The sequence below is a fragment of the Typopeltis vanoorti genome, chromosome 10 (assembly GCF_054136105.1).
Source record: "Typopeltis vanoorti isolate ZY-2024b chromosome 10, IOZ_Tvanoo_1.0, whole genome shotgun sequence".
Classification (NCBI taxonomy): domain Eukaryota; kingdom Metazoa; phylum Arthropoda; class Arachnida; order Uropygi; family Thelyphonidae; genus Typopeltis; species Typopeltis vanoorti.
Genome location: NC_143558.1, coordinates 40,307,542 through 40,335,488, shown reverse-complemented (window position 1 = coordinate 40,335,488; position 27,947 = coordinate 40,307,542). Strand labels below are relative to the sequence as shown.

Below are 27,947 nucleotides of genomic sequence, written 5' to 3'. Positions count from 1 at the left end.
ATCCTCCCATCAATGGATCCCAAACCTCACAACTTTACATTTTGCTGCATTGAACCGAAACCCCCATTCATTTGCCCATCTGTCTAGTTTATTCAAATCCTCTTGCAGGGCTGCCATATCTGCACTATTACTGATAACTCTTCCCAGCTTCACATCATCTGCAAACAACTGAATGTCCCCTTGCAATCCATTGACAATATCATTGATATAAAGATTGAACAACACAGGTCCCAGTGCTGAGCCCTGTGGAACCCCACGTGTAGCCTTCTGCTTCTTTGATATTGCCCCACCATACACAACTCTCTGATACCTATCAGTCAGCCATTCCTGAATCCATTTGACTAACCTGACATTTAAACCTATTTGCTGCAACTTAAATATCAGCTAATCATGTGGCACCCTGTCAAACGCCTTTGCAAAATCAAAGAAAATGGCAGTATATGCCTTTCCCTCATCAACTGCTCTTGTCACTTTATTATAAAAGGATCATATTACTAAAGCAAGAGCGCCCCTTAACAAATCCATGTTGATTCTCACAGATAACATTACCCTCATCTACCCAGTGCTGCATATAGTCCCTCACTAATTTCTCCAAGACCTTAACAACTACTGATGACGTGTGTAGAGGCTCAAGTGCTGTGAGGACATCATGTTGGAGGCTTAATGGATTTTTTACAGCCCTCAAAAAGAATTAAAATAGAATTTAATACTTCCTATATTTTGTCCTAGTCACCAGGACATCTACAAGGATTACAAAAACAATTAATGTAACATATACACAAATAACAAACAATACTAAGCCCAACCATGTGGGTGACACTAAAGTCCTATCTAGGTAGAGCACCCTCTAAGGGCAGTAGTAGGTGGATTGGAATGTAAGGTGGGAACTCTGGTGATGAGTGTTTCCCAAATCTTCGGAAGCTTAATGCAACCATATTTATTGAGATTTGGTTGGTTTTTGAGAGCTGCTGCTGCTTCTAAGAAAAGTCAGTCTTTCTTGAATTTGCTGTGGTGGAGCATGGTGGTTTTCTTCCATGATACCCTGTGGGTGGTGTCCAAAACATGATCAGCCAAGCCTGAATGGCCATAGTTGTGTTTGAAGATGTAAGACTTGTGTTCCTCTAGACGGATGGATGCTGATCTGCCTGTCTGTCCAAAGTACGCCAGCTTACAGGAACAGGGTACTTTGTAAACTCCAGGCAGAGCGAGAGGAGGGAGCTGATCTTTCATAGAACGGATAAGTGAATACAATCGTAAAATGAACATTATCCTCCGCGATCGCGCTACCTACATCCCCGCTAGAACACGACCCCACAAAAACACAAGTTAAGAAACTAAAAATCTTACTCAAAAAAGTATCTTCCTGGCCCCCTGACGTCATTAAAAAACTTAAACCTTTCCGCTCCCCCCCCCCGAATATACGGTTTACCAAAAATCCACAAACCCAATTCCCCACTCAGGCCTATAGTAGATGCCACCAATGCACCTTGCTATAGACTATCTAAACAGCTGGCCAACTCTCTGATCCCCCTCACTGGAAGGTCCCCTTCCTATATAAAAAACTCGACCCACTTTAAAGCCCTCACAGAAAATTTAACCTTGAATAAGACAGACATATTGGTAAGCTTTGATATCTCCTCTTTGTTTACCAATATTCCCTTAATTGACACCTTATCTCTCTAAGAAAACGTTTTTCCCTCTGACATCTTAGATCTCTTTTCCTTTGCCATTAACTCTGGGTATTTCTCTTGGAACAACAAAATCTACAAGCAGATAGAGGGAACTGCCATGGGTTCCCCCCTCTCAACTCTCTTGCCAATTTCTATATGGAAGATTTAGAAAAACGAGCCATAGACTCAGCCCCACTCAAACCTTCTATCTGGCTAAGATATGTAGATGATGTGTTCTCTATTTGGCCTCATGGCCCAGACATGTCAGACTCCTTTCTCAGTCATCTCAATAGTCTACATCCAAGAATCCAGTTCACTATGGAAAAGGAAAAGAACAATTGTTTACCCTTCCTAGACACCTTAGTCACATGCCTGCCCAATGATACACTTACCTTCACCGTATACAGAACCCCCCCCCCCCAAACACAAGCAGATACATTCACAAACTCTCCCACCACCACCCCTCTCAACAATATGGCATTATTAAAACTCTTACCAAGAGAGCCCACAATTTTTGTTCCAGTGGAACCGCCCTCACTACTGAGCTTAACCACATACACAGCACTTTCCTCTCCAATGGCTACAGCGATCACAGTATCAAAAAAAAATCACCTCCTCCCCCATTCCCCGTCCTTCTTGTCAACAAGATTTTAAAAATGCCATCACCATACCCTACATCCGTGGCACATCCGAAAAAATAGCCAAGATACTAAAACAGTATAACCTACACACAGCATATAAGCCCCACCGCAAACTTGCTACCCTTATCCGTTCTACGAAAGATCAGCTCCCTCCTCTCTCTCTGCCTGGAGTTTACAAAGTACCCTGTTCCTGTAAGCTGGCGTACTTTGGACAGACAGGCAGATCAGCATCCATCCGTCTAGAGGAACACAAGTCTTACATCTTCAAACACAACTATGGCCATTTCAGGCTTGGCTGATCATGTTTTGGACACCACCCACAGGGTATCATGGAAGAAAACTACCATGCTCCACCACAGCAAATTCAAGAAAGAGAGACTTTTCTTAGAAGCAGCAGCAGCAGCTCTCAAAAACCAACCAAATCTCAATAAATATGGTTGCATTAAGCTTCCAAAGATTTGGGAAACACTCATCACCAGAGTTCTCACCTTACATTCCAATCCACCTACTACTGCCCTTAGAGGGTGCTCTACCTAGATAGGACTTCAGTGTCACCCATGTGGTTGGGCTTAGTATTGTTTGTTATTTGTGTATATGTTACATTAATTGTTTTTGTAATCCCCGTAGATGTCCTGGTGACTAGGACAAAATATAGGAAGTATTAAATTCTATTTTAATTCTTTTTGAGTGTTGTAAAAAATCCATTAAGCCTCCAACATGAACTACTGATGACACACAAACAGACCTATAATTAGACACTTCCAGTCTGCTACCACCCTTATGCAGCGGCACTATCTTACCTTTCTTCCATTCCCTGGGTACCTTTCCCACAGCCAGGCTTTTATTGACAAGCCAGGTCAATGGAGCTGTCAGTTCTTTAGCACATTCTCTCAAAACCCGTGGTGAAATACCATCCAGTCCATCAGCTTTACTGGTATCCAGAGTACTCAGTATTTGGAACGCACTCTCCTCTTGCACCTCTAAACCCTGAACCTGCCCTATCCCTCTAGTATTAAAACCTTCTCTAGGATGAAATACCCCAATAAAGTGCTCATTGAACAACTCCACTATGTCCTCTGCATCAGTCACTCTATTCTCATTTTTATCCTGCAATTAAAGGTGAATGATGTGGATGAGGCATTTTAGTTGGAGTAAAACCATTTGTGTTTTTCAGCATATATAGATTGTAATTATCCTTATTAGATAACCAAAATGGTTCAGTTTTTTTTTTTTTTTTTTTTTGAGAGAGAGGTCGGGAGGGATATTTGATATGATGAATACTTTGTGATTTATCACTTATGTGGGAAAGGGGGGGGGGGGTGAGATAAAGATTATAGGTTCAAATCTCATCTTGACAATCTGAATTTTATACAGGTTTTTTTTAGCATGTCTAAGTTAGCTGATCATTGGCAAAAACATCAGGGTCTCCCCAACTCTCCTATGAACTTGAAGTCCTGAAATTACACATTAAGACTTATTGCACACAGAATTGGGAAGTGGGAGGAATAAGTTTAAAAAAAAAAAAAAAAAAAAAAGCCACTGACAAACTCAGTCATGAAATTTGTGCAATAAAGATTTTGCACAAACCTCATGCAAAATATTCATTTTTGACTGTCTACAATATTTTGCTGCTTGTTTTTTACCATGAAACCTCATAAATCTTGTACCCATCATTTGTCTTTTGGAGGACAAATAAGACTAATTTGGAGAAAAAATGTCAATAGGAGTTGGTACTACTGGATGAAAGTTTACATTATAAACTATGATATTATATACACCCTCCCCCTAAGGATACATATCAGGAATTTAACAATGTATTATCACAAAATAATAATTGTGTGTGTATGGATTATTTACACTAGGCTTTGATAACATGGTGAATAACTGAATTAAACATGGAAGAAATCAGCCTATGTGCTTATTTCTATTTAATTACTTTGCTCATCCACATAGCACTGTGCTGCTAATAGCTTTTTTCAACCTCTTATGTGTGGAGTTAATATTAGCAACTATTCATTGATATTCAGTATATTCAAGTCTCAAATGTTCTTTTTTAGTAGACATGCTAGATTCCTCTATAATATAAAACAACAACAACGAATAAAAAAAAAAAAAAAATATATATATATATATATATATATATGAGGGTGGTCTGAAAAGTTCTCAGCCTAACAGTGAAAAAACGAATTTATAATTTCAAAATTATTTTTATTTTTCAACATAATCTCCCTTAAGACTAATACATTTATTCCAGCGATGCTCCAGTTCCATTATCCCATCCCTGTAGTGGTTCTCAGTAAGATCTGCAAAATACCTCTCTAGCTGCAATCACCTCTTGATTTGAAGAAAAACGCTAACCAGTGAGGAAGAGGTTTAATTTTGGGAAGAGATAGAAGTCAGAGGGAGCCAAATCTGGGGAATAGGGTGGATGTTCCAACAATTCATAGTGCAGATCCCTTAATTTTCCCATTGCCAAAACACCTTTGTGGGCAGGTGCATTGTCCTGATGAAAGATGATTTTTTTCTTCTGCAAACAGTCTTTTCTCACGAATTTTTCGTCTAGTCTGGTTAAAAGATCGGAATAATATATGGGAAGCTTGGAGACAAATAATTACATCGACAAATTTTTATAGTTATTGATTTAATTAAATAATTACATCAATAAATGTCTTTAGCTTTTTTTTTATGTAATTATTTATCGATGTAAACTATAAATACATTATTTTCATTTTGCATCGATTTTAATGATCTTTAATTCTTGGGGGAAAAAAGGGTATTCAGAATTAATAGTTTTTAGCACAATTTCATATATTAAAAAATTGACCAGCATATTTTATTAAAAATCAACTAATTAATTAATCCTAAATTAAATTATTTCAGTTTAAAAGCAAAAAAATCATAAAACCAACAAGTAAAGCAATATTAAATTACATACACTTACGTTTTAAAGTATTTTTTTGTTTAAATTTGTTTCACTATAAATTTACAATTCACACTTCACTCTGTAACTTACTAGACAGAGGGCAAACTAACTGGTCACTGTTCACAAATCGGAAAAAGATGAACCAAAAATAGGAACACATATTATTTACTGCAATAAAACACGTGTTCTATGGCTACCCTGCAACAGGCCAACTCATAATAAAATTTTAAGACACACGAAGCATTCCCATGGTTGAGGGTGTAAGATTACATATTTCAATCAGTTTTACGATTATAATTTGTGGAATTTTTTTAATCGATCCTAGGGGGAAGTGCCCCGTCACCCCCTGCGGACACCCATGACCATGGGATTGCATTTTATTGATGTATGAAAGTTTTGAGAGGGCATAGCACATCAACATTCATCTTAATTGGTCCAATGCAATTAATTGCATGATAACTTTGAATACTTCTGTGTAGAGTGGGGTAACAATCTGTTTTATGATTGATTAGAAAACAACAGTGAAGGAGAATGCTATATTTGGTTGGTGTATTTGAAATACTCTAAAATGAAAATATGTCAACCATCATTTATAAGACATGTGAGAATAGGAAGGAATAAGTGTTAGTAGAAACACTTTCATTAATGGTAAACGAATAATTAATAATTATCATTTGTGATATGTGTTTCCTATAAGTTGCTGGGTAGAGCGAATAGCACGATCCTATAAATTCTAAATATGAATAATAAGTGAATTTATGATGGCATAATTAAAACAAAAAAACTTATGATAGAGAGAGAAAGTATTGCAGGAATAAATATGGTTTGATGGAGCAGCAAATCATCTTGCAAAATCTCACATGTTATGTGTATTTCTCTGGTTTGTGTATATTTTGCTCCGTTTTCCAAGAATTTTATTTTGTTTACTGAGACTCAGTATACATAACATCCGATCATTATCGGAATTATTTGGGAATCCTAAATTCATTAGGTTTTTTTTTTTTTTTAGTATAGCAGTTCTTCTGTCTTATCAATCTCACATATGCTGGTATTTTGTTGTAGATCAACAATGTCTTATAATACACAGAATATTCATTTTTATTCAGGAATAGATATTTTTTTACTGTCTGTTGTTTCTGAAGACTAGAATAAAAATGTCTTTATACCGTTAAAAGACTTTGCAACCTCAACAGATGCTATACTGCACAAGCAAAAGAAAAAACAATTAGCATTTTTCTCCTAACATCCAATTTCAAATTTTCAGTTCCAGACAACATGTGTAACAGCTGTCTGGAACTGAAAAGCCATCAGATATAGTAATCTCTCAACTCATGACAACATTCAATTGGATTGGTTAACACAGTAACCAATCATATCTGCTAGGTGCTGAGTCAGCTCAAAATTTAAGCCTAGTCACGCCTTCTCAGTGGTTTAATAATAATACAACACTAAGAATTGGACACACTGCACCCTCTTTACATCTTTTCCAATGGCTCAAAGGTGTATGCATTTTGAAAGCACACCCAGACTATTAACACGAATGACGCAATGTTTACCCAGCAAAAGGCGCCTTCTTCATGAAACACTAATACTTTATTATCTTCGTGAAGAGGACAATGAAGCATTAGTACTGTATATTGTGTTCAATTTTAGGAATCGCACGCAAAGTCTGCAAACAATTGGTCTTTAATGGGAATAAATGCAAAAATATAATATCAGTGATACTGATATTTCGTGGATGAGCACCACACAGCTAGCACACCCAGAATATTCGACCCTGACACACACACACACACACACACATTCGTATGCCAATTTACTCGGTTTAACAACATGTTTATTAATTTAATTTAAATGACTTAAACACCGAGAATAATAAAGAATAAGGTTTAATGGGGACTACTAGTTTCATTGGTAAACCAACTTCTTAAGGTGTCAAAGTACAAAGAATTATACAAAATAATCCAACAGAAACATTACATAACAACAACAGATCTACTAGAAACTGTTGGAGAGTTTAAATTGGAGTCTGCACTACAGTTCCAGCTGTATGTTTATGCGTGCGTGTAATATTGGAAGAACACTAGCACTGGACAGCAGAGCTGTGCGAATCAGGTAAACTGTAGCTAAGGCTGCTATTCATGTGGGTTGAATGTATATATATATATATATATATATATATATATATATATATATATATATGTAGAAAGTATTTTACCATGGGTATAATAAATGTTAAAGATACCAAGCTATTTTAAACCTGGTTTTACTCCATTTCCCAAGTAAGCAAACAGACAAACAAGTCAAGTTTGCGACTTGCAACACTTGCAGGCACAAACTTGACTTGTTTGTCTGTTTGCTTACTTGGGAAATGGAATAAAACCAGGTTTAAAATAGCTTGTATATCTTTAACACACATATACATATGCAATTAATTTTTTAACTTGGGGATACTGTATATTAGGGTTACCAAGTAATTTTATAAGTTTGGTTATTTAACTCCTAATCCCAAGTAAGGAAGCAGTTAAGTTTGTGCCTGAAACATAGTTCAAGTCTAAAGATGGTACAACACCAGGACAATTCATTGTAAAGGTGGGTAAAGCTCTGATCACTATTCTTAGTATTTCCCATAATGTAAAGCACATCTCACTAGAAGATGTATACTGCAATACATTATGGGTGCGGTCACTACCCAGACCGGTTTCAACCTTTTTTGAGGAGACCTCAAAACTCACTACCCAGACCGGTTTCAACCTTTTTTGAGGAGACCTCAAAAAAGGTTGAAACCGGTCTGGGTAGTGACCCCACCCATAATGTATTGCAGTATACATCTTCTAGTGAGATGTGCTTTACATTATGGGAAATACTAAGAATAGTGATCAGAGCTTTACCCACCTTTACAATGAGTTGCCCTGGTGTTGTACCATCTTTAGACTTGAACTATGTTTCAGGTGCAAACTTAACTGCTTCCTTACTTGGGATTAGGAGTTAAATAACCAAGCATATATATTATATATATATATATATTACACACACTTTAATTTTATTTGAACGTATTGCTAATCTGGTTGACCCAATAGATAGTGTCTGCCCTCCAGCCAACAGGCTTTGGTTTAAATTTCATTGTTATGGTTGTTTATGAATGACCTTAGTTGGTAGATGATTCTCATCACTTGACATGAGACTGCCAACTTGCTTATTTGCAGTCCTGAAATGATTTGAAAAGTAGAAACACTTCTTTAGAGCAGGCATATTGGATTTTCCAACTTTTTGTCCAACAATGGTACTAAATGTACATTAGTTTTACTATCTTTTGTGAGTGGAATTTACATTAAAAAAACATGATTCTGTGATATTATTTGAAGAACTACACATAATAGGGGAAGATAATTGTCATTTTTGTGCTTGGCATACTTGAATTACTAATGACACTTCAGATCACATGAACTGTGTAGGCTCATAATGGTTCTATCCTATCAATTTTTTCCTGTAGTATATTACATATGACTTGACTGACTTAATTTGCTTGACTAAACATGTTTATCCACTTGAATATATATAAATTACATATGTACCCATTTATCTTGGTAATTACTGTTCCTTAATTTTAAAGCATTGAGTTCTCAGTGTCCTAAAATTAGTAATACTCATCATTAGTAAAGTGGATCATTTGGAATCTGTTTATTTAGAAGCTGACATTCATTCCATACCTTTTCAAATTAGTTTTTTTGCATAAGTATATAATGTATATGTATTTATAAATAAACCTGTTTCATTTGTATAGATGAAAATAAACCAATTTGGCAAGTTGCAGAAGAGAGGGAAGAGAATAAAAATAAGCATAAAGAAAATGCCCCTTATGGAGAATATGGAGGTTGGCATAAAGCTGCTAAAGTTGACAGGTATGCAGAACATGATCATCATCTTTGCAGCATTCTAATTAGAATATAGAAATATAGAGTATCTGGTTTTCTATATATATTGTTTAGGAATATATCTATAACTGAATAAAGTCATGAAATTATTTGTATTATTTTGTTAACTTGCAACACCATAATAGGACAAAATAAACTGAATCTTATTTTCTTGTGATGTTGCAAGTTCATCATTATCCTTTCAGGGATTTAGGTCCAGTGGCTTGTTCTGGTCTCATTCCATCTTTTCCTTGGTCGTCCCTGACTTCTATTCTTCCAAATGAGTAGTATCAGAGTATTTTTTTGGGTAGTCTTGAACTGTCATTCTTTTGATATGTTCAGTCCACTTCTTTTGGTATTTATATACTTTGTCCAATACTGAGTCTATTTTTAGTTCTTTATGTATTTCTGTGTTTCTTCTTTTGTCCCAGAGAGCATAGCCTGCTGTCTTTCATGGGAATTTCATTTCTCCAGTTTCTAGTTTGGTGTTGGGCTGCTACCTTAGGGCCCGCAAACTTGCCCTAAGTCTCCCTTCTCTCATTTCTACCTGACCAAACTTCCCACTAGGGTTATTACCTAATCTTCCACTTGGTTGCTCAGGTTCCAGGGTTCACCACGTGGAGGTGAGAGTTGGATTAGGGAGGAGAGGATAGGTGATCCTACTTGAGAGGTTTATGTCTTGGACAACCACATCCTTCGAACCCCAGATGTTGCAAGTTAATATTTTCAAATAATAAGATTGAATAATAGCCAATAACTATTTCATGTCTGAAATTGTGAACACCACTTATCTAATTCAGTTAATCAAATTTTCATTCTGGTGAAAATCTGCCTTTTGATTTTGTGTGTGTGTGTGTGTGTGTGTGTGTGTGTGTGTGTGTGTGTGTGTGTGTGTGTGTGTTCATTTTAATGTAAACTGACTAAAAATCCAAGAATTATAACAAATTGAGATTTATTTGAAAACGCAACATGTTTAGTCGGGATTGACTTCATCAGGCGTTAAGAACACAGAAAGCTATTAAAAGACACTGAAAAAAACATTGAGACACTCTAAAGCTATACAATTATAAAGCTATAATATATAATATAATATATAGCTATAATTCAAGTTCATAATAACTGTAAATTACAGTTATTATGAACTTGAGCTGTAGTCCGTGTTAAAGTTCTATTGTTGTACACTTGTGCGTGTGTGGAACCATGCAATCTCCAGTATCTGATAGTGGAGCTGAAAGAGTCAGGCAAATTATAGCTGAGATTATTGTTCATGTGAAGAGGGTCCAAGATGATTTCTTTTGAATCGACAATGCGGCATTCTACCTCATCGTAGCAAATGTGTAGGTTTGAAGTTGTTGTCCAATTTACTTCATGTTGGCGACTTTCGTTGTTCATGTTTATTGAAAACAGGACATGGCTTGATAGGGCAGTAGCTCTGGTTCTCTTGTAAGCAATGTTTCTCTGGTGTTCCTCAAGACGTAGGAGGATAGATTTCTCTGTTTGGCCATAGTAAGGTTTTCCGCACTCACATGTGACTTTGTATACACCTGGGAATTGTAGAAGGTTGTGAGATTGTTTGTAGTTGCTGAAACTTGATGTTATTTTTGGGTTTGTATGTTAAATTTCTTTAAGATTCTACTCAGTGTTTTGGATAGTGTGCTGATATATGGCAATGAGATATAACCTTTGGTGCCATCCTGTGTCTCTACATTGCTACGTTGACGGTGGGATAATTGTTTGTTGATACTTTTTAAAGAGTAGCCATTGCTTTTAAAGGTCCATTTAAGATGTTGCAGTTCTTTTTTTAGTTCTTCTTCATCTGGCAGTACAGATCTTGCACGATTCGCAAGAGTTGATATAATACCCAACTTTTGCGCTGGATGGTGATGTGAGGACGCATGCAAATATCTGTCCGTGTGTGTGTTGGCTTTCTAAATATAGAAACTTTTATTGATTCAGGCGTCTTGGTGAGTTTAACATCTAGGAAACAGAGGGAACTATTTTTTTCAATCTCCATGGTCAATTTGATATCCCGATGGAGGTTGTTTAAGTGGTTGAGAAACTGTGAAGATTCTCAATACCATGCTCCCATATGAGGAATATATCGTCCACATATCTAAGCCAAATTCCTGGTTTTAAACTAAAAGAGGAGATTGCCTTTTGTTCAAAATCCTCGAAAAAAATGTTGGCTAATCCATAGCTAATCCTTTGACCTGTTTATAAAGTTTACCTTCAAATTCAAAATAGCCAGCGTTTTACACAGTGAGATAGCAGAGAGAACATTTTATTTGAAATCTCGTTCTTTAAAATATGGAGAACTTCTTGTGTCAGAATGTTGGTAAAAAGTGCTACCACGTCAAAGATCACTATGATGTCAGAAGATTTGAGTTTTAAGTCCTTGATTTTAGAGACAAAATCTGTTGAGTTTATAATATAGGAAGAAGATTTTCCTGCATAAGCTTTTAACAATGATGCCAGATATTTAGATAACCTGTAGGTGGGTGAGTCAACGCTGTCTACTATATATATATATATATATATATATATATATATATATATATATATATATATATATATATATACACACACACACAGGGTGGTTCAAAATTTCACGTACAAACTTTGAGGGGAGATAGAGAACATCAAATCAACCATATTCACATAGAAAAGCATGACCAGAAACACCACCCTAAAGTGATAGGTGGCGCTGTTCTCCAGAGCTCCAGGTGTGCAATTGGAGCTTCCTCATTCAATCTTTCGACGTTGTACAAAGAACATGCGTCGTTTTACGAATGCTGAGATGGCAGACATGTATCTCATTTACCATATTATGTATCCAACTACTATTGAACTGTTCATTTATGCCTAATAAAGTTTTTTACACTACTTACTGCTTTCTGTTATTTCTGTATCTTTGTGTTTTGAGTGCGTTTGCATTCTGGTGTGTAATGGTGAATCCAAGTCTCATCCATAGTAATAAATCGACGCACAAAATCAGTTTCTAACCATGGTGCTTTGAAAATAGTTCCAGTTCTAGTTCATTACTTTATACCAGAAGAGACCATCAAAACTATGGTTGTAGAGTTTTTAGATTTACCGTGTGAAACTGCAGACCAACTTACAGAATGTGTATGACAACCTCCCTGTTAGTACCTTCTGGTGGAGTTTTCGGGCATGCTTTCCTATGTGAATATGGTTGATTTTGATGTTCTCTGCCTCCCCTCAAAGTTTGTATGAAATTTTGAACCACCCTGTATATGTGTGTGTGCGTGTGTGCTAATAATAGTGTGTTATAAAAAAAAAATCATGAAATACAAACCAAAAATAGGAAGAAAAATGTTACTATATTTTAATGGTTTTGTATATAGTTAATTTAGTTAAGGTTGAAGACCACTTTTGATTTTACAGGAAGATCATACTGTACATTTTGGAGAATGAACTGTTTGTGAGAAATAATTGTAACAATTGAGGTCTTATAAAAATAAGCATAACTTTCTAAATTTTAACTTAAACTTTTAAATCTATATAACACTAAGGGATCTCTTAAGGATTGAAGCTGGGTATTTTTTTCTGCATTCTGCATAGGCTGTGTAGAAGAAACCTCCATATAGCATATGTAGAATTCAGAAAAATAAAGAAATTGGAATTTTTGGCTTATTGTATAATCCTCATTTCATCATGTGATCTGTTATTAGGTATTCTTTTGGATACTCTATAAGGATCGACTGGCAAGTTGCCATTTAGCCAATTCTTTATTTACTGAAATCAAAACATGCTCTCTAATGGTACAACATAATGAAAAATCACACTGTCTGAAGTGTTGCCTGTTAAATGGTGGCACTGTTGAAAAATTAGCACTGGTACATTATTTTCTACTGAACTGAAGAAATTACATACATTCAGGGTTCCAATGGAAAAAAGGTGTTGAATTAGTGAAGGAATTGTAAAATATGGTGCCACAAGACAAAGATCAGAACTGATGAGATTCTTTAATGAGATGATTTATTCAAGTAACATAGGTCAGGGAAAGGAGAAAAAGAGAGAGAGAGGGAGTAATCATCATATTTAACACCAAACATGAAGATAAACTTTTTTTGAATGCAACTCAAAATGAGAAATTAAACAGTGAAATTATTTTTGCTTGTGTTCTTGTTGAAGGTTAGAGTACTAAAGAAGAAAACAGCAGGGTAGATACTGAACCCCAGATCTATAAGAAATATTTTGAAAGAACTTAGAGATAAGTTCAGGACTGATGATGTTGGTGAGTGCTTTCAGATTTCTGCTCAGGATATAAGCTAATCATCATGGGAAGCATTCTGAAAGTAATGCATTCACATGTCCAGTGCACAGAGTATGAATAACCAACCGTGGACCATGTCTCATTCTGTTTTATTCCTTCATCCCTTCACTATACTTAAGTACACATTGATGTACATTTGAAGTTCTATTTCTCATATTATCATATAATAATAGACAAGTCCAGGAATGTGTTAGCAGAGCTAATCTCAGGTGGTATGGTCACTTAAACAGAATGGGCGAGGAAAGATTAGCAAAACAAGTGTTCTCTGCCAGGTTGGCAGCAAAACGACCTAGAGGAAGACCAAGATATAGGTGGATTGATACTGTACAAAGTGCTTTAGACGATAGAAATATAAGATCTGATAATGTTGGAGTCTTGACAAGTAACAGACTGATTTGGAGGAAAATTGTAGATAGGAAATTAATAATGATGTAATTTTTTCATGTAGTACTATCATATCCTGTACACCCCTTGAGGGTACATGGCAGGAATTTGATGATGATGATGATAGACAAGTCTTTAACAAGTTTGTTAAAACTTGTAAAACATCATTAGTAATTGAATCTTTGATACTTGAAAATGTTAGTGCTGCTAAAAGTAATTGCCAATTACATGATTTTTATTTTGAAGCAAGTGTAGACATGAGTATTGTATAGCATTGAACACAAAGAACAAGAAATAGCAAACTGGTAGATTGTCATTAGATTGTCAAAATATGCCAATAGATTGTCATCATTGGTAGTTGACATTAAGGACTGATCATAAAATGGACACCCAAAAACTGCAACTGATTATCTCCATAAAGAAATTAATTGTGCAGTTAGTCAAAGAAAATCACTGAATAAGGGATCATTAGCACTAAAAGTGGATATTGGATTAGCATGAGTCATCCAAATTGTAAATTAGTTGGGTTACAATAATGAGTGCTGCATCATTTGACTACAAAATGAATCAGACAAGATTGGAAGTTTGCCATCATTTGCTCTAGTGGGAAGGGAATGTTTTTCTTAAAGATGGTGATTGGAGACAAAACTTGGGTCCATTATTATAATGCCAAAATGAAAATTCAATCTGTGGAATATCATCACCCCACCAAAGGGCCAGTAAAGTCACTCTCCAGCCACTCTAACAGACGGTCTGTTCCTACATTAATTCTATTAGACTTCTACAACCTCAGATACAAAGAATTGAAGTTAGAAGTTTTAATGACATTACAGGTATTTCTGGAAAAGAAGAAATTGTATCAAAAGTTTCTGGCAAGTAAAATCATCATGTGCCATTAAATGATATAGAGAATGCAAGAAAGCTGAGTTATATATAAAATTTAAAAAAAAAAAAAAAAAAATAGTATGGGAGCAGTTGGAAAGATATATAGAAAATATCATGAAGATGGTCTTTGTGTTTTAGCACCTCCAGAAGGAGATATTGAAAAATCGCAGAAATGGGGAAAGATTATGGTGGAATAAATGATGATGAAAATGAAATAAAACTCAAAAATGACAATATTCGGAGTGTCTGGAATAATTACATTGAAAATTAAATGAGATAAGCAACAACAAAATAATGATAGAAACTATCCATGTGATGCAGTCACAAGTGTTTCAGTATTGGAGATCAGAAATCTGAAATATAGAAAAGCAGCTGAAGCAGATGTACAACAGTTTGGCTACACTGAAGGCAAACAACAGGTAGTAGAACTGCTTATGTTATCTATTTGTAAAAAGGATAATAGAACTAATTTTCAGAATTGCAGAGGAATTTCCCTTCCAGTAAGAGTTAGGCAAGTTACGAAAATTGTAGAAAAGAGAAATATAGGAAATGTAAAAATACTCAAATTTGGGTAGAACAAGATGGATTTAGGTCAAATAGAAATCGTCAACACTGGAATTTTATTTTAAGACAAATGTTGGTGAAAAATTGTGGAAATTAAATAAGGATCCATTTTATTTATTATTATTATTATTATTATTATTATTATTATTATCCCCAAACCCCACACAATCATTCAAAAACATGCTTCCTCACACCCTCCTTATACAGCTTCTAGGAATGTCCTCTGGTTCTCCCCTGACCTCCCACCATTTGCTGTAAAATCTCTCCAACATTGATTCTATAACAGCCCCTTACTAACTTGTAGGTTTCTATCATATCACTCCCTCTTCCTCCTATCCACTAGACTCTGTTAACTGCATTTTATCAACTTTTCCTCATATTCGACATTCCAGAAATAAGAAACTACCTTAGTAAGTTGTCTCTGGACTCTTTCCAACATCTCTTCGTCCTTTTGAAAACCAGGTGACCAAATCTGTGCACAGAAGCCATGTCAAAGCCATGGCCTAATCAAAGCCTTATACATTGGAACAAGAATCTTTTTACTTCTACAAGTCAGTGTCCTCTGCATCATTCCCAGAATTTGGAAGTTTATTTTGCACTTGATTAGACTATAATAAATTGGCAACTTATATAGGTAAATATGACTTCTCCATTGCTTCTGCCTTAGTATCACCACTCTGGATCTGCCTCCCACTGACGAGACCTCAGTAAAGGTAAAAACCAGTGTGGGTTTCGACCTTTGCATTATGGGAGATACTGAGACAAGGAGTGATGAGAGCTTGGTCCACCTTTGCTACGAGTTGCCAAGGAATGTATCACCTTACCTCAGTACTGAAGATATTTTCAGGTGCAAACTTTGTTTGCTTACACTTGGATAAAGGATTAAACTAAATTTATTGTAGTCTAATCAAGTGCAAAATAAACTTCCAACATCTTTCTCTAAATCCAGAGTAATTTAATAATAAGGTGGTACACCGGTTGGCAACTCATATAGGTAAATATGACCTCTCCATTGCTTCTGCCTTAGTATCACCACTCTGGGTCTGCCTCCCACTGACGAGACCTCAATAAAGGTCGAAACCAGTCTGAGTAGTTGCCCTTCCCTTAATGCATAGCAGTATACATGTCTGCAAGGAGATGTGCTTTGCATTATGGGAGATACTGAGATGAGGAGTGATGAGAGCTTGGTCCACCTTTGCTATGAGTTGCCAAGGGATGTATCACCTTACCTCAGTCCTGAAGATATTTTCAGGTGCAAACTTTGTTTGCTTACACTTGGATAAAGGATTAAACTAAATTTATTACATTCCCAGAATTCTTTGTGTTGTCTTCACAATTTTGGCATTGTGTCCTTTAAATTTCAGATCCTTATCCACTATCACCCAAAGATCTTTTATTTTTTACACCTCCAACAATATATCTCCACCAAGCATATATTCTACATCCCATCTTTGTTTCTCAAATTTTAAAACCTTACATTTTGCAATATTGAACTTACATCTCCATTTCCGTGCCCATTCACTCAATTTATTCAAGTCTTTATTCTGTAAGACCACAACATCTTCTCTACCATTCATGGTTCGTCCCAACTTTGCATCATCTGCAAACAAATGAATATCTTTGCCAATATCATTAACATCAATTTCCATGGAGAGATTAAAAAGCACATATGAATATAGTTCAGAAAAGAAAAAAAACTGTTTATAAAATGCTGCAATTATTTATTGTTAATGAGACATTATAGATGAATATATAGCCTATATGTAAATTGTAATTCAGCAGTTGGGATTGAAGAGGTACAGAAAGATAAGTTTGATATAAAATCAGGTGTAAGGCTGATGAGGCGCATGCTATTTTCACTTCCATTCTACTGACACTACTTCTCACCACTGTAACTTAATATTATTTCTGATGATGATGATGTAGAAACCCTATTGGATTTCTATAGTAGAAAAAACACAACCATAATTAAAGGATGAAATATTGTAATAGCAGCAGAATTACAGAAATATATTGTTTCTGTAGATACTAAGATTGAGAAGTCTAAAATAGTCCTAAATAAGTGTATAAAGTTTGGTTCAGGCACTAGAAACCCAGGGAGAAATGGGGTAATTTTAATATTCAACACTAAAGTTAAACCTCTTGAGAGGAGCCAATTTTAACAGTGATGTTAATTTCTAATTGTAAAATTGCATAGTGACTCATTTATGTGTTTGGTCCTACAAAATGTTGTAATAACGAAGTAGTATAAATTAAAGATACCAAGAAATTATATACTTGATTTTATCCTTTATCCAAGTGTAGGCAAACAAAGTTTGCACCCTGAAGTATTTTCAGGACTGGGGCAACTCTTATATAGAAGCTGATGACTTCACATTATAGTTCGCCCACCGTTTGTAGGTCCCTGCTTCGCGTCTTTCCAAGAATAGTTGATTCATGCTGAAGGGGAGAAAGAAATGAAGGACGTCTGAATTGGTCGCCAACACGCAAAATCACGTGCTTTATAGGTAAAATTTTTCAACTGTTATACAAGCAACATAGTTAACTACAATAATCATAAAAGAGAAGTTAATTTTCCGACCAGTAATAATAAACAACTCGTCCCACAATACGGACTGATTAGCCTATTATCGGAATGGATTCTCCTTTTTCTGGGATGCACAGAAGTGTCGAAGGATCTCTAATCGGTGGGCGAACTATACTTGCCTTAGTATCCCATAATGCAAAGCACATATCCTTATGGGTATGCATTATGGGAGTGGTCACTACCCAGACTGGTTTCAACTTTTATTGAGGTGAAAAAGTAAAGAGTTGTTCATCATATGCCTAGAGTAGTTAGTATAGGGGTGTAAGAGAGCCTGATAGTATTAGGAGAAAAAAAAAGACAGAATAGATAGCATGAGAGAGAGAAAAGGCCTTAGCTCTTTTATATCATCATATAGCCAAAGGCTATCGGTTTTTCTTTTTCACCATTCTCATATAGATGAACAACCAAAAACCCAAATTGAAACTGAAGTGCAAAGATGACTGTTACCCAGGTGGTTAGCCCCACCTGAGTTAACTGCCTTGAGTTGGTCTTCTCTGCCTAAGATTGCTCTCCTGTCATCCCTGCAATTGATTATAAGACTACATTGAATTAAAAGGATGGAACTATTTAAAAAACCTCTCATTACAAGAATAAACAGAATTTTATCCCCCCCCCCCACCACCACCAGTGAATATTGCATAATGTGGGTGGGCTACACCGTCTAGTGCTAAATTTGATAACACTCCTAGAATGCTTCTTTCTAAATAAAAAAAAGTCTGACTGAACAATAAAATTTCCAAAATACAATATTATAAAGCATTTGGATGTCATATTGCTGGTTTTCAAATCCATGTTTTTTTCTAACCTTCCATAAATGGTATTTTTATTCATTAATTATAAAAATCAAAATTCTCTTCCCATTGTTGACAGGTGGTGGGTATTGTAAAAAAAATAACTTGTTCTGTTGTAAATAGTGGCATGCCCAACACATTATATAATCTGTTAAAAATACGTAGAATACATATTCTACTGTTTCCAATTGGTAACAGATGTCACAGATTGGATCTCCGATGTCAAAGTACCTCCATTTGATGGCATTGACTGGAAGGCGACCATATGCAATTCTCCAAGCAAGATCCTTCCTGTTAGGGGTTACCCTTGTAACTTCATCAAGTTATGAAACAAATTATTGTTGTCAGTACCCAACTGTGGAACTTCGCAGCGAAAGAAGTTAAAGATTTCTTTATACCAAATTTTACTTTTTTTAATGGAAAGAATGTCAATTTCAGAGTGTTTTAGCAGTCTTAGCGTTAAGCAGGGAGTGTTCTAGTATTCAGGAACAATCTCAGCTTTTGGACTTGTATAATCATTAATTCCAAACAGGAGAAGATGAAAACCCAAGTAGTACCAGAGAAGGTCTGCACATGTGTGATTCATTTGCAATATTTTATTGATTTTTGAAGCTGTATTGCTAAAATAGCAGAATTTTAAAACTCGAAGTCCAAATCCTCCATGCTTCATTGATAGTTGAAGAAATTCCTTTTTAACTTCTTGGTATCAGCTAGACCAAAAAAATTGCACAGGTTTACTATATAATTGCTTTTCTTCAGCTTCTGTGATGTCTGTAATATTTATTATGTACAACTGAGCAGGAAATCGATTCTTCTAGCCGAATAGAGGCAGATCTTCCTGTTTGTCTGAAATATTTTAGACAAACAGGAAGATCTGCCTCTATTCGGCTAGAAGAACACCAGTCTTATATTCAATACCTTGAACCTGAACAGTCTGGACTTGCAGGACATGCCATCATCACTAGACATGGAGTTCATTGGAACAAGACAAGAGTCCTTCACAAAAGTCGATTCCTCATGGAACAGTTTTATAAAGAAACATGTGAAACTTTACTCCACTCTCCTAACTTAAACAGATCCGATGGTTTATGTCTATCCCCATTATGGGAAGTAGTACTTTATAAATCAGCTAATCTTTCCTAACTTTTTATTGTATATATATCTTCTTTTTTTTTTTTTTTTTAGTTAAGAAATTTGACCTTTTTAGTTATCTTACATTAGCTACTTAGGTGGTGCCCATTGGAATGGTCAGTTATTGTTCAATTAGCTTTATAAATGTACTGAAGATGCCTGCAATACACAGCCGAAAATTTTACTATTAAATAATATATTACGTGAGTTTTTCCGTTATTATAATTTTGAATTCATATGTCTGCTCACATATTTTCTTATTAAAACATATCTCTATCTACAACCACCCCCAGATCCTTAGTTTCATCATTTTCCTGGAGTATAGTTCCAACAATCTGTAAATTATGATCAAAGATTACACAGCTTGTAATCTTTGATCATAAAGTGCATAACTTTACATTTTTCCGCATTAAACTGATACCCATTATCTTATGCTCACACCATCAGCCAATTTAAATCACCCTGTAAGCTCTCCCCATCACCTTCATTCATTATTGCCCTATCTAATTTTGCATCATCGACAAAGTGAATTAATTCCCTTCAGATTATTATTGTTATTTCAATTACTGTTTAGTACCAACTAAATAGTAGTGAACCAAGCACAGCCTTATGGCACACTGCTAATCATCTTTCTTCTGGAGTCTGCTCTTCCATATACTACCTTTTTGGTATTTGTCCATCAGTCACACTCATATCCACATCACTAGATTCATATCCATTGCCATCTGTTCCAATTTGCATAACAGAGTTCCATGTGATATTATGTCAGATGATTGTGAAAACTACAGGAGTATCATCGTGTAGCCATTCCCTTTATCCAGCTCAGCTGTCACTGTATTATAAAAAAAGTTAGTATATTATTAAGGCATGACTCACCCTTCACAAAGTCATGCTGACCGTCAGGGACATGAAGTAGGCTGGACTAACACCATCTTCCATCATAAAAACATGTATAGATTCACATGGGGAGAAACATTATTATTATTTTCCTGACCTCCATGGAGTCGCAAGGCTCATCGTGAGAGGTCAACACAGTCTATCATACCACTCCTTAAACTCCTCCACATTCTGCATTCCATGCTCTTACCACTCACTCTCCATGCAAAAAACTTACTTCTTACCCTTATTATTCACCACCTTCTTTTGCAGCTTCCGGGAATGGCCCCTTGTTTCTCCTTTCCATTGTTCTACCATATGAAAAATCTTGTCAGTGTTAATATGATCATACCTCTTGAACAACTTAAATGACTCAATCATATCTCCCCCCTTTGCCTTCTATCCACCAAACTCAGTAATCTGCACACCTTCAGTCTATCCTCATAATCAACGTTGTATAGTCCTGATATAAATTTTGTTGACCATCTTTGCACCCTCCAAGGTTACTTCATCCTCCGTCAAATTCCAGTGACCAGATCTGAGAACAGAAATCCAAATGTGGTCTTATCAAAGCATTATACAATGGGACCAACACACGTTTATCTCTTTGTTTCTCTTGGTTAATGCTCTCCTTAACATTGCTGCAATTCTCTGAGTTGTCATAACAACCTTTGCAGTATGTTCTTGGAACATCAATCGCTATCCACAATCATCCCAAGATCCCTTGCTTCCTTCATTAATTCCAGTGTAACTGGAAGTGAGTATGAAACATCCTACCTGTGGATCCCATATTTTAAAACCTTGCATTTAATTGCACTAAACTGACATTCCCATTCATTAATCCACCTTTCCAACTTATTCAGATTTCTCTTGAAGAGCCAGAATATCAGCACTATTACTAATACAAGAGTGGTCTGAAAAGTTCTCATCCTCAACCATAGATGGCAATACTATCGGCAAGATTTTTTTTTTCTAAGTTAGTACATCTGTCACAAGCATCCATGTGAAATTGCAAGTCATTCTATCAAGTAGTTTGTTTTATACAGCTGTCTGAAGCAAAAGTGCTATCTATATCCCTTGAAATGAATAAAATTGAGTATCTTGCGGTTATAAAATTCTTTGTAAAAGTAGGTTTAATGCCAAAAGAAATTCATTCGAAGTTGATAAAAGTTTATGGGCAATCTTCTCCTTCGTTTTCAACAATTAAGAAATGGGCTGCCGAGTTTAAACGTGGGCGTACCAGCCTTGAAGATGATCCACGTGAAGGACGCCCAAAAAGCGTAACAACACCAGAAATCATTGATCAAGTTCATGATATGGTATTGGATGACTGGCGAGTCAAAGTGCATGAAATTGCTGAGACTATAGGCATTTCAAAAGAACGTGTAGGATATATTTTGCATGAAGAATTGCAAATGAAAAAGCTTTGCGCAAGATGGGTGTCACGCTTGCTCACAGCAGATCAAAAATGCACTCACATGAAAATCTCTGAACAGTGCTTGGAGAATTTTAACAAGAATAAAACTGATTCTGTGCATCAATTTATTACTATGGATGAGACTTGGATTCACCATTACACACCAGAAGCCAGTTGTTCAGTGCCAAAGAAGACAAAGTCGGTTCCATCAGCAAGAAAGGTAATGACATCAGTGTTTTGGGATGCTAAAGGCATTTTTTTTATTAATCATCTTGAAGCTGTGCCTAAATAGCTGAAATATTTTACTTGTGCTTTAGGCTCTCCATTCAGAATGCACTTGATGTGTGTTCTGTATTTCTGCCAGAACTATTTTCATAGTTTTGGTTTTTTTTATTGCTGATTTTCATGCCAAATTTGTTACAACTATTATTCAATTTATGAGAGTGGTCTGAAAAGTTCTCGGCCTCAACACGACATCCTGGCCCTCTTTGCTCATGTACTCCGCTCCAGATATTTCGTGTGGCAAAACAATTTTTACCTTCAAAAAGAAGGTACAGCCATGGGCTCACCACTTTAAGCCCTAATAGCTAACTTTTATATGGAAGACTTTGAGCAACGAGCTCTAGAGTCAGTGTTCCTAAAGCCCAAAATTTGGCTCAGATATGCTGATGATATTTTTGCTATTTGGCCACACAGCCACTTCCTTAGCCACCTGAACAAACGTATCCAATTCACCATTGAAATAGAAAAAAACAGCTCTCTTCCTTTCCTAGACACACTTGTCACATGTCTTCCCTCAGGCTGTCTCTCCTTCTCAGTCTACTGCAAACCTACATATACACAAAAATTCTTACCACCACCCAACACAAAAACTAGGTGTCATAAGCACCCTTAAGCACAGAGCTCCAACTATTTGTTCAAATGAGCAAGCTCTAAACCAGGAATATGAGATCATCAACCATACCTTTATAAAAAAAAATGGATACAGTAAAAAAACTGTTCACATGATCCTCCACAGAGACGCCACCAAAAACAAAAAAGATTTCAAGAATGCAATTGGCATTCCTTATTTTAGAGGCATTTCAGAAAAATTAGACAGAACACTACACAAATACAACATCAAAACTACCTTTAAACCCCTGACAAAATTAAGACACCTACTCAGTTCTAAAGATCCTCTTCCACACCTAGCCCACCCAGGGGTTTACAAAATACAATGCACATGTAACTTATCATACATAAGGGAAACAGGGCAAACCATCCCAATTAGGAAGGACGAACGTAAACAACACATTGAATACTTCCATTTTGGAAAAACCGGCCTTTCAGACCATGCACTTCAGACATTCCACAGAATTGATTGAAAGGTACCAAGTCCCTACACCGCACCAAAACCTGGTTCAAGAGGAAATTTAAAGAAGCATGTGAAATGCTCAAACAAATCCTAACCTGAACAAAAATGATGGTCTAACCATTCCAAGAATGTGAAAGATCCATTTGCAACCATTATAGCAACCAGAACAAGCCAAAGAAAAATCTCAATACAAAAAGACTTGAAGTTTTTTTTTAATATTCAATAGCAACCTGAACTGTAAAAGTCTAGAAGAAATCTTAGTATAGCAACCTGAACTGTACAAGTCCTGAAGAAAAGCTTAGTACGGGAAGACTTTAGCAGGGTCTATTGTGTTTTTTTTTTACCACTAGAGGTCAAGCTAAGTAAAATATCAATTAACAGCGTAGATTCAATGTAGCTTGTTTTCATATACACATGTATTTTTCTGATGATGATGATGACCTCAATACAGGGGTCAAAACATGTTTTGTGTCCCTAAATTCATAAATATGAATTCTATCAAGTAGTTTGTTTTATACAGGTGTCTGAAGCAAAAGTGTTGATTGTATCCCATGAAATGGATAAAATTGAGTATCGTGCAGTTATAAAATTCTTTATAAAAGAAGGTTTAACACCAAAAAAAATTCATTTGAAGTTCATAAAAGTTTATGGACACTCTTCTCCTTCATTTTTGACAATTAAGAAATGGGCTGCCAAGTTTAAACGTGGTCGTACCAGCCTTGAAGATGATCCACATGAAGGACGTCCAATAACATCAGAAATCGTTGATCAAGTGCATAATATGGTATTTGGATGCCCGACGAGTCAAAGTGCATGAAATTGCTGAGACTATAGGCATTTCAAAAGAATGTGTAGGATATATTTTGCATGAAAATTGCAAATGAGAAAGCTTTGCACAAGATGGGTGCTGCATTACTGGTCAAATATGATCTGCTGCAGCTGCCTTTGCATTTCAAGTTTTTGATGGCATTTTCTACCTCAAATATTAATATGTCCTCCTCTTTGCATTCCTCTTGAAAATGTTCTAGTATGGTTCTGTCACTGCTTGTTTCATTTAACATTCTTTCAACGTAATTACTCCTGACATCTAGGATATTGTTATTGTCAGTTTTCATGTCACCTTTATCATCTTTAATTCCTTTTACAGTTTTCTTTCCTGCATTTCTAAGCTTTTTAATAGCCTCTAGAACATTTTGCCACCTTCCTTATATTTATTTTCTATATTCTTATCAAAGTCTTCTCATGACTTTTGTTTAGCTACTTTTGCACATGGCTTAGCTCTCTGACATTTTTCTCTGTATTCTGCTAGTACATCTGCCTTACTTATTTCTAGGAACTTTAGGTATGCATTCTTCTTTTCCTGAACTGCTTCTTTGACTTGAGTCCACCATGCAGTTCTTATTTTTCTATCCTTACAAACATCTTCCCCACATACCTCCCTAGCTGTGAATCAATCAATGTCTTCTTCAGAGTTTGCCACTGAGACTCCAAGATTTGGTTCTTGTTTTCAAACTGCTTCAAATTTTCTTCAGTAATGTTTGTACAGTTGCATTTACAGTTTACCTGTAAAAGCTACTCAACTTGAATTCTTTTTAAATTTTTCTTACATACTGTTCGTTTCAATGTAATATCCATTTTTATACTCCTTAGTACTAATTATTGGTCATTTCCAATTTCAAATCCTCTTTATACTCTATCTTGAACAGCATAAAAATATCTATGGCATAGTCAGGTGAGGCTTTTCTTTTGTCTTCTCTTCGTGTGAATTTGTGCACATTTTTATGTTGGAACATTGTGTTAGTGATGACTAGTCAGTTTCCTGAGCAAAAATCCAGCTAATAATTCCCATGATTATTAGCTTTGCTCTTTTCTCCAAATTTTCTCAAAATGTTCCTATATTCCTGGTGGATTCATTTCCTTAGAAGAACCTTCTGTGGGACCATAGGCACAAATAAGTTTCATCGTCCATTTCCTCATTTTGAAGTGTGCCCACATCATCACTATTTGAAACTGTCTTCCAATCAAGAAGTTTATCTTCATGTTTGGTGTTGAATGCTATTACTAATTCTTCCTTTCCTTGATCATTATTGCCTGAATATAACTTGTTATACTTATTTAGTAAGATACCATCTGTTTTTGTCTTCTTTGTCTCAGTAATGCCAATTATGTCCACGTGGTATTTTTCCAGTTCTTCTGCAAGTTCGATTTCCTTTCAGTTGATGTTGTCTATCTTCACTTATTCTGACTTTGGATTTATTGTTCTTCTAGATATTGAGTTGGAGTTTCTTCATTTAATACTGACTCAATTATGAACTTAATAGGCAAAGAAAATACAAAAAAAAATGGACTTGGTGGTTTGGGCTAAGTCCATTATTACTCAAATTATATAATACTTATGATTGGTTTTTCATAATTTGAGATTCTGCTTTGCTAATGAATGTTTGATTTTATCAGCTATTAGTATAGTAATCTTTTAGGATCCAAAGGATAGTTCATCGTAGGCTGTTTGTTATAATGAATTTTCATTTAGCATAGCACTGATTCTAAGGTATTTATAGTTGGTAAAGTAACCATACTTTGCTGACTATAATTGAGCTACTTTTCACCATAGTAACAATGCTGTGGTTATAGTCAATTATAATAAGGGAAGTATGCTAATATTTCTCTCAAAGAAGAGATAAAACTCTCTCCCATCTCTTCTATTATGACTGAAGCCTTACTTCTTTTCTGTTTTATTTCTTACTTTCTTGCTTCTTTTCTTTTTATTTTTATCCACACAGTGGATAAAAATAAAAAAATCAATTTATGGAAGCACTGTAAGGAAATTCTTACAGATTCAGAGAACAGCAGTTATGCATACGTCACAATGGGATTGCTTTACTATTATTATTATTACATGACACCTCCATGGAGTCCAGAGGCATATCAAGGGATGGCACCTACTCTACAACTCTCTGTCTCCACCAAGTAAACGAACTGCAACTACACCAATGCCATTTACCGTCCACCACCACTAGTATTTTCACAGACAATCGCAAACATCCATGCCCACGGCAGAATTCCAATCTGAATAATGTTAAAAATTAGCCATTTTCTTTATTTTTATTTATTCCTCCATTTTAATTCAATTCATTTAGGTGGTTTTATAAGGCCAGACTTGATAACTTTTTTGTATTCCTTTGCAAAACAAAATGTTACTTCTTATCTAGTTTTATTGTAACAGATATTTAGGAACTACTGTAGGCAACATAAAATAGTTCATTATACCATGTTTTTTTTTAATTTATTTGCATTTACAAATTTCCATATTTAATTTCTCAATCATAATCTTCCGTTATTATTTTTTATCATTCCCACACATGAGAGGCCACAAAGTCTAAAGCCAAATAAATGCTGTGTGTGGGCTAATTTCAGACTATTTTGTAATGTTAAAATCGTTTTGTGCAAAGAAATGCATAAAAATTTTATTAAATGCTTTTTGTAAGTGGGAAACATTATAGGTGTATTCTCTGAAAAATTTTTACTCTAAATTTTTTAGAGCAAAAATTTGTATTGGATTTAATATTCTTCTTTAGCTTCTTTCCATCCACTGATGGATATACCCCCCCCCCCCTTTAACTTTTTAGTTCTGTCTGCCTTTAGCAAATGTCCACCATCTCATGTCAAGCCTTTGTAGATCATCTCTCCATCTTGTTCTTTGACAACTTTTCCTTCTCTTGGTATCCACTTTCTGCTTGATTTTGTCACCTTTCATCTGCCATTCTATAATATGGTCAGCCCATCTCAATTTACATGCTTTACAATACTTCACAAATTATCTTCTATTCCAGTCATTTCTAATTCTATCCCTTTTTGTTATGTGGAGCATTCTCTCCAAGGCTCTTTGGGTCACATATTGCCTATCTTTTTGTTTTTTAATCATTACCCATGTCTCACTTCCATAGGTAAACACTGGAATAATTCTTATTAAATAAAGCTGTTTAACAATAGCTTTCTTTTTGACCATATACAACACGTTTTTGTAATGTAACAGATAATCTTTATACAACCAAAGTGCTTTGTTTTATTGTGTGATTCTATTTGTTGTTTCTTTATCTTGTTTTACCTTTAACTAATTGACCAAGGTTAATATAGTTCTCTACAGTTTCAATAGGATTATCTTTTTTTATGAATATCCCACACATGGAAGGTCACAAAACCTATAATAACACTACAGTGGCATGGATGGGTAAGTGATTAAGGAGAAAGAATTAGCCTGGTAATGTTTCTTAAAGAGTTGGAGGTTGTATGCAGTGGAAAAAATGGAATGGGGAAGATTGTTTCAAAAAATAATGATGGATGGAATGAAACAAGATGATAAATTTGTTCACTATGTTTGGAGTTGGACAGTCTATGGGTGTTGGCCAGTGGCTGCTCTAGTTCTTACATGGTTAGAAGACAGTTGAGGAATGGTAGTGTCCAATTCAGAGGAGTAATACACATGAAAATGCCTATAGAAGAGGCACAGTGCAGA

General features: G+C 35.5%; 1 protein-coding gene across 2 annotated transcripts in view; it reads left to right on the top strand.

Moving 5' to 3' along the window:
- Window positions 1–27,947, top strand: part of Klc (kinesin light chain) — a 261,355-nt gene that overhangs the window by 195,092 nt on the left and 38,316 nt on the right. For both annotated transcript variants that reach the window (XM_090399037.1, XM_090399036.1), the window contains exon 10: window positions 9,019–9,136. In XM_090399037.1, the coding sequence (XP_090255163.1) occupies window positions 9,019–9,136 (118 nt within the window). The remainder of the gene's footprint in view (window positions 1–9,018; window positions 9,137–27,947) is intronic.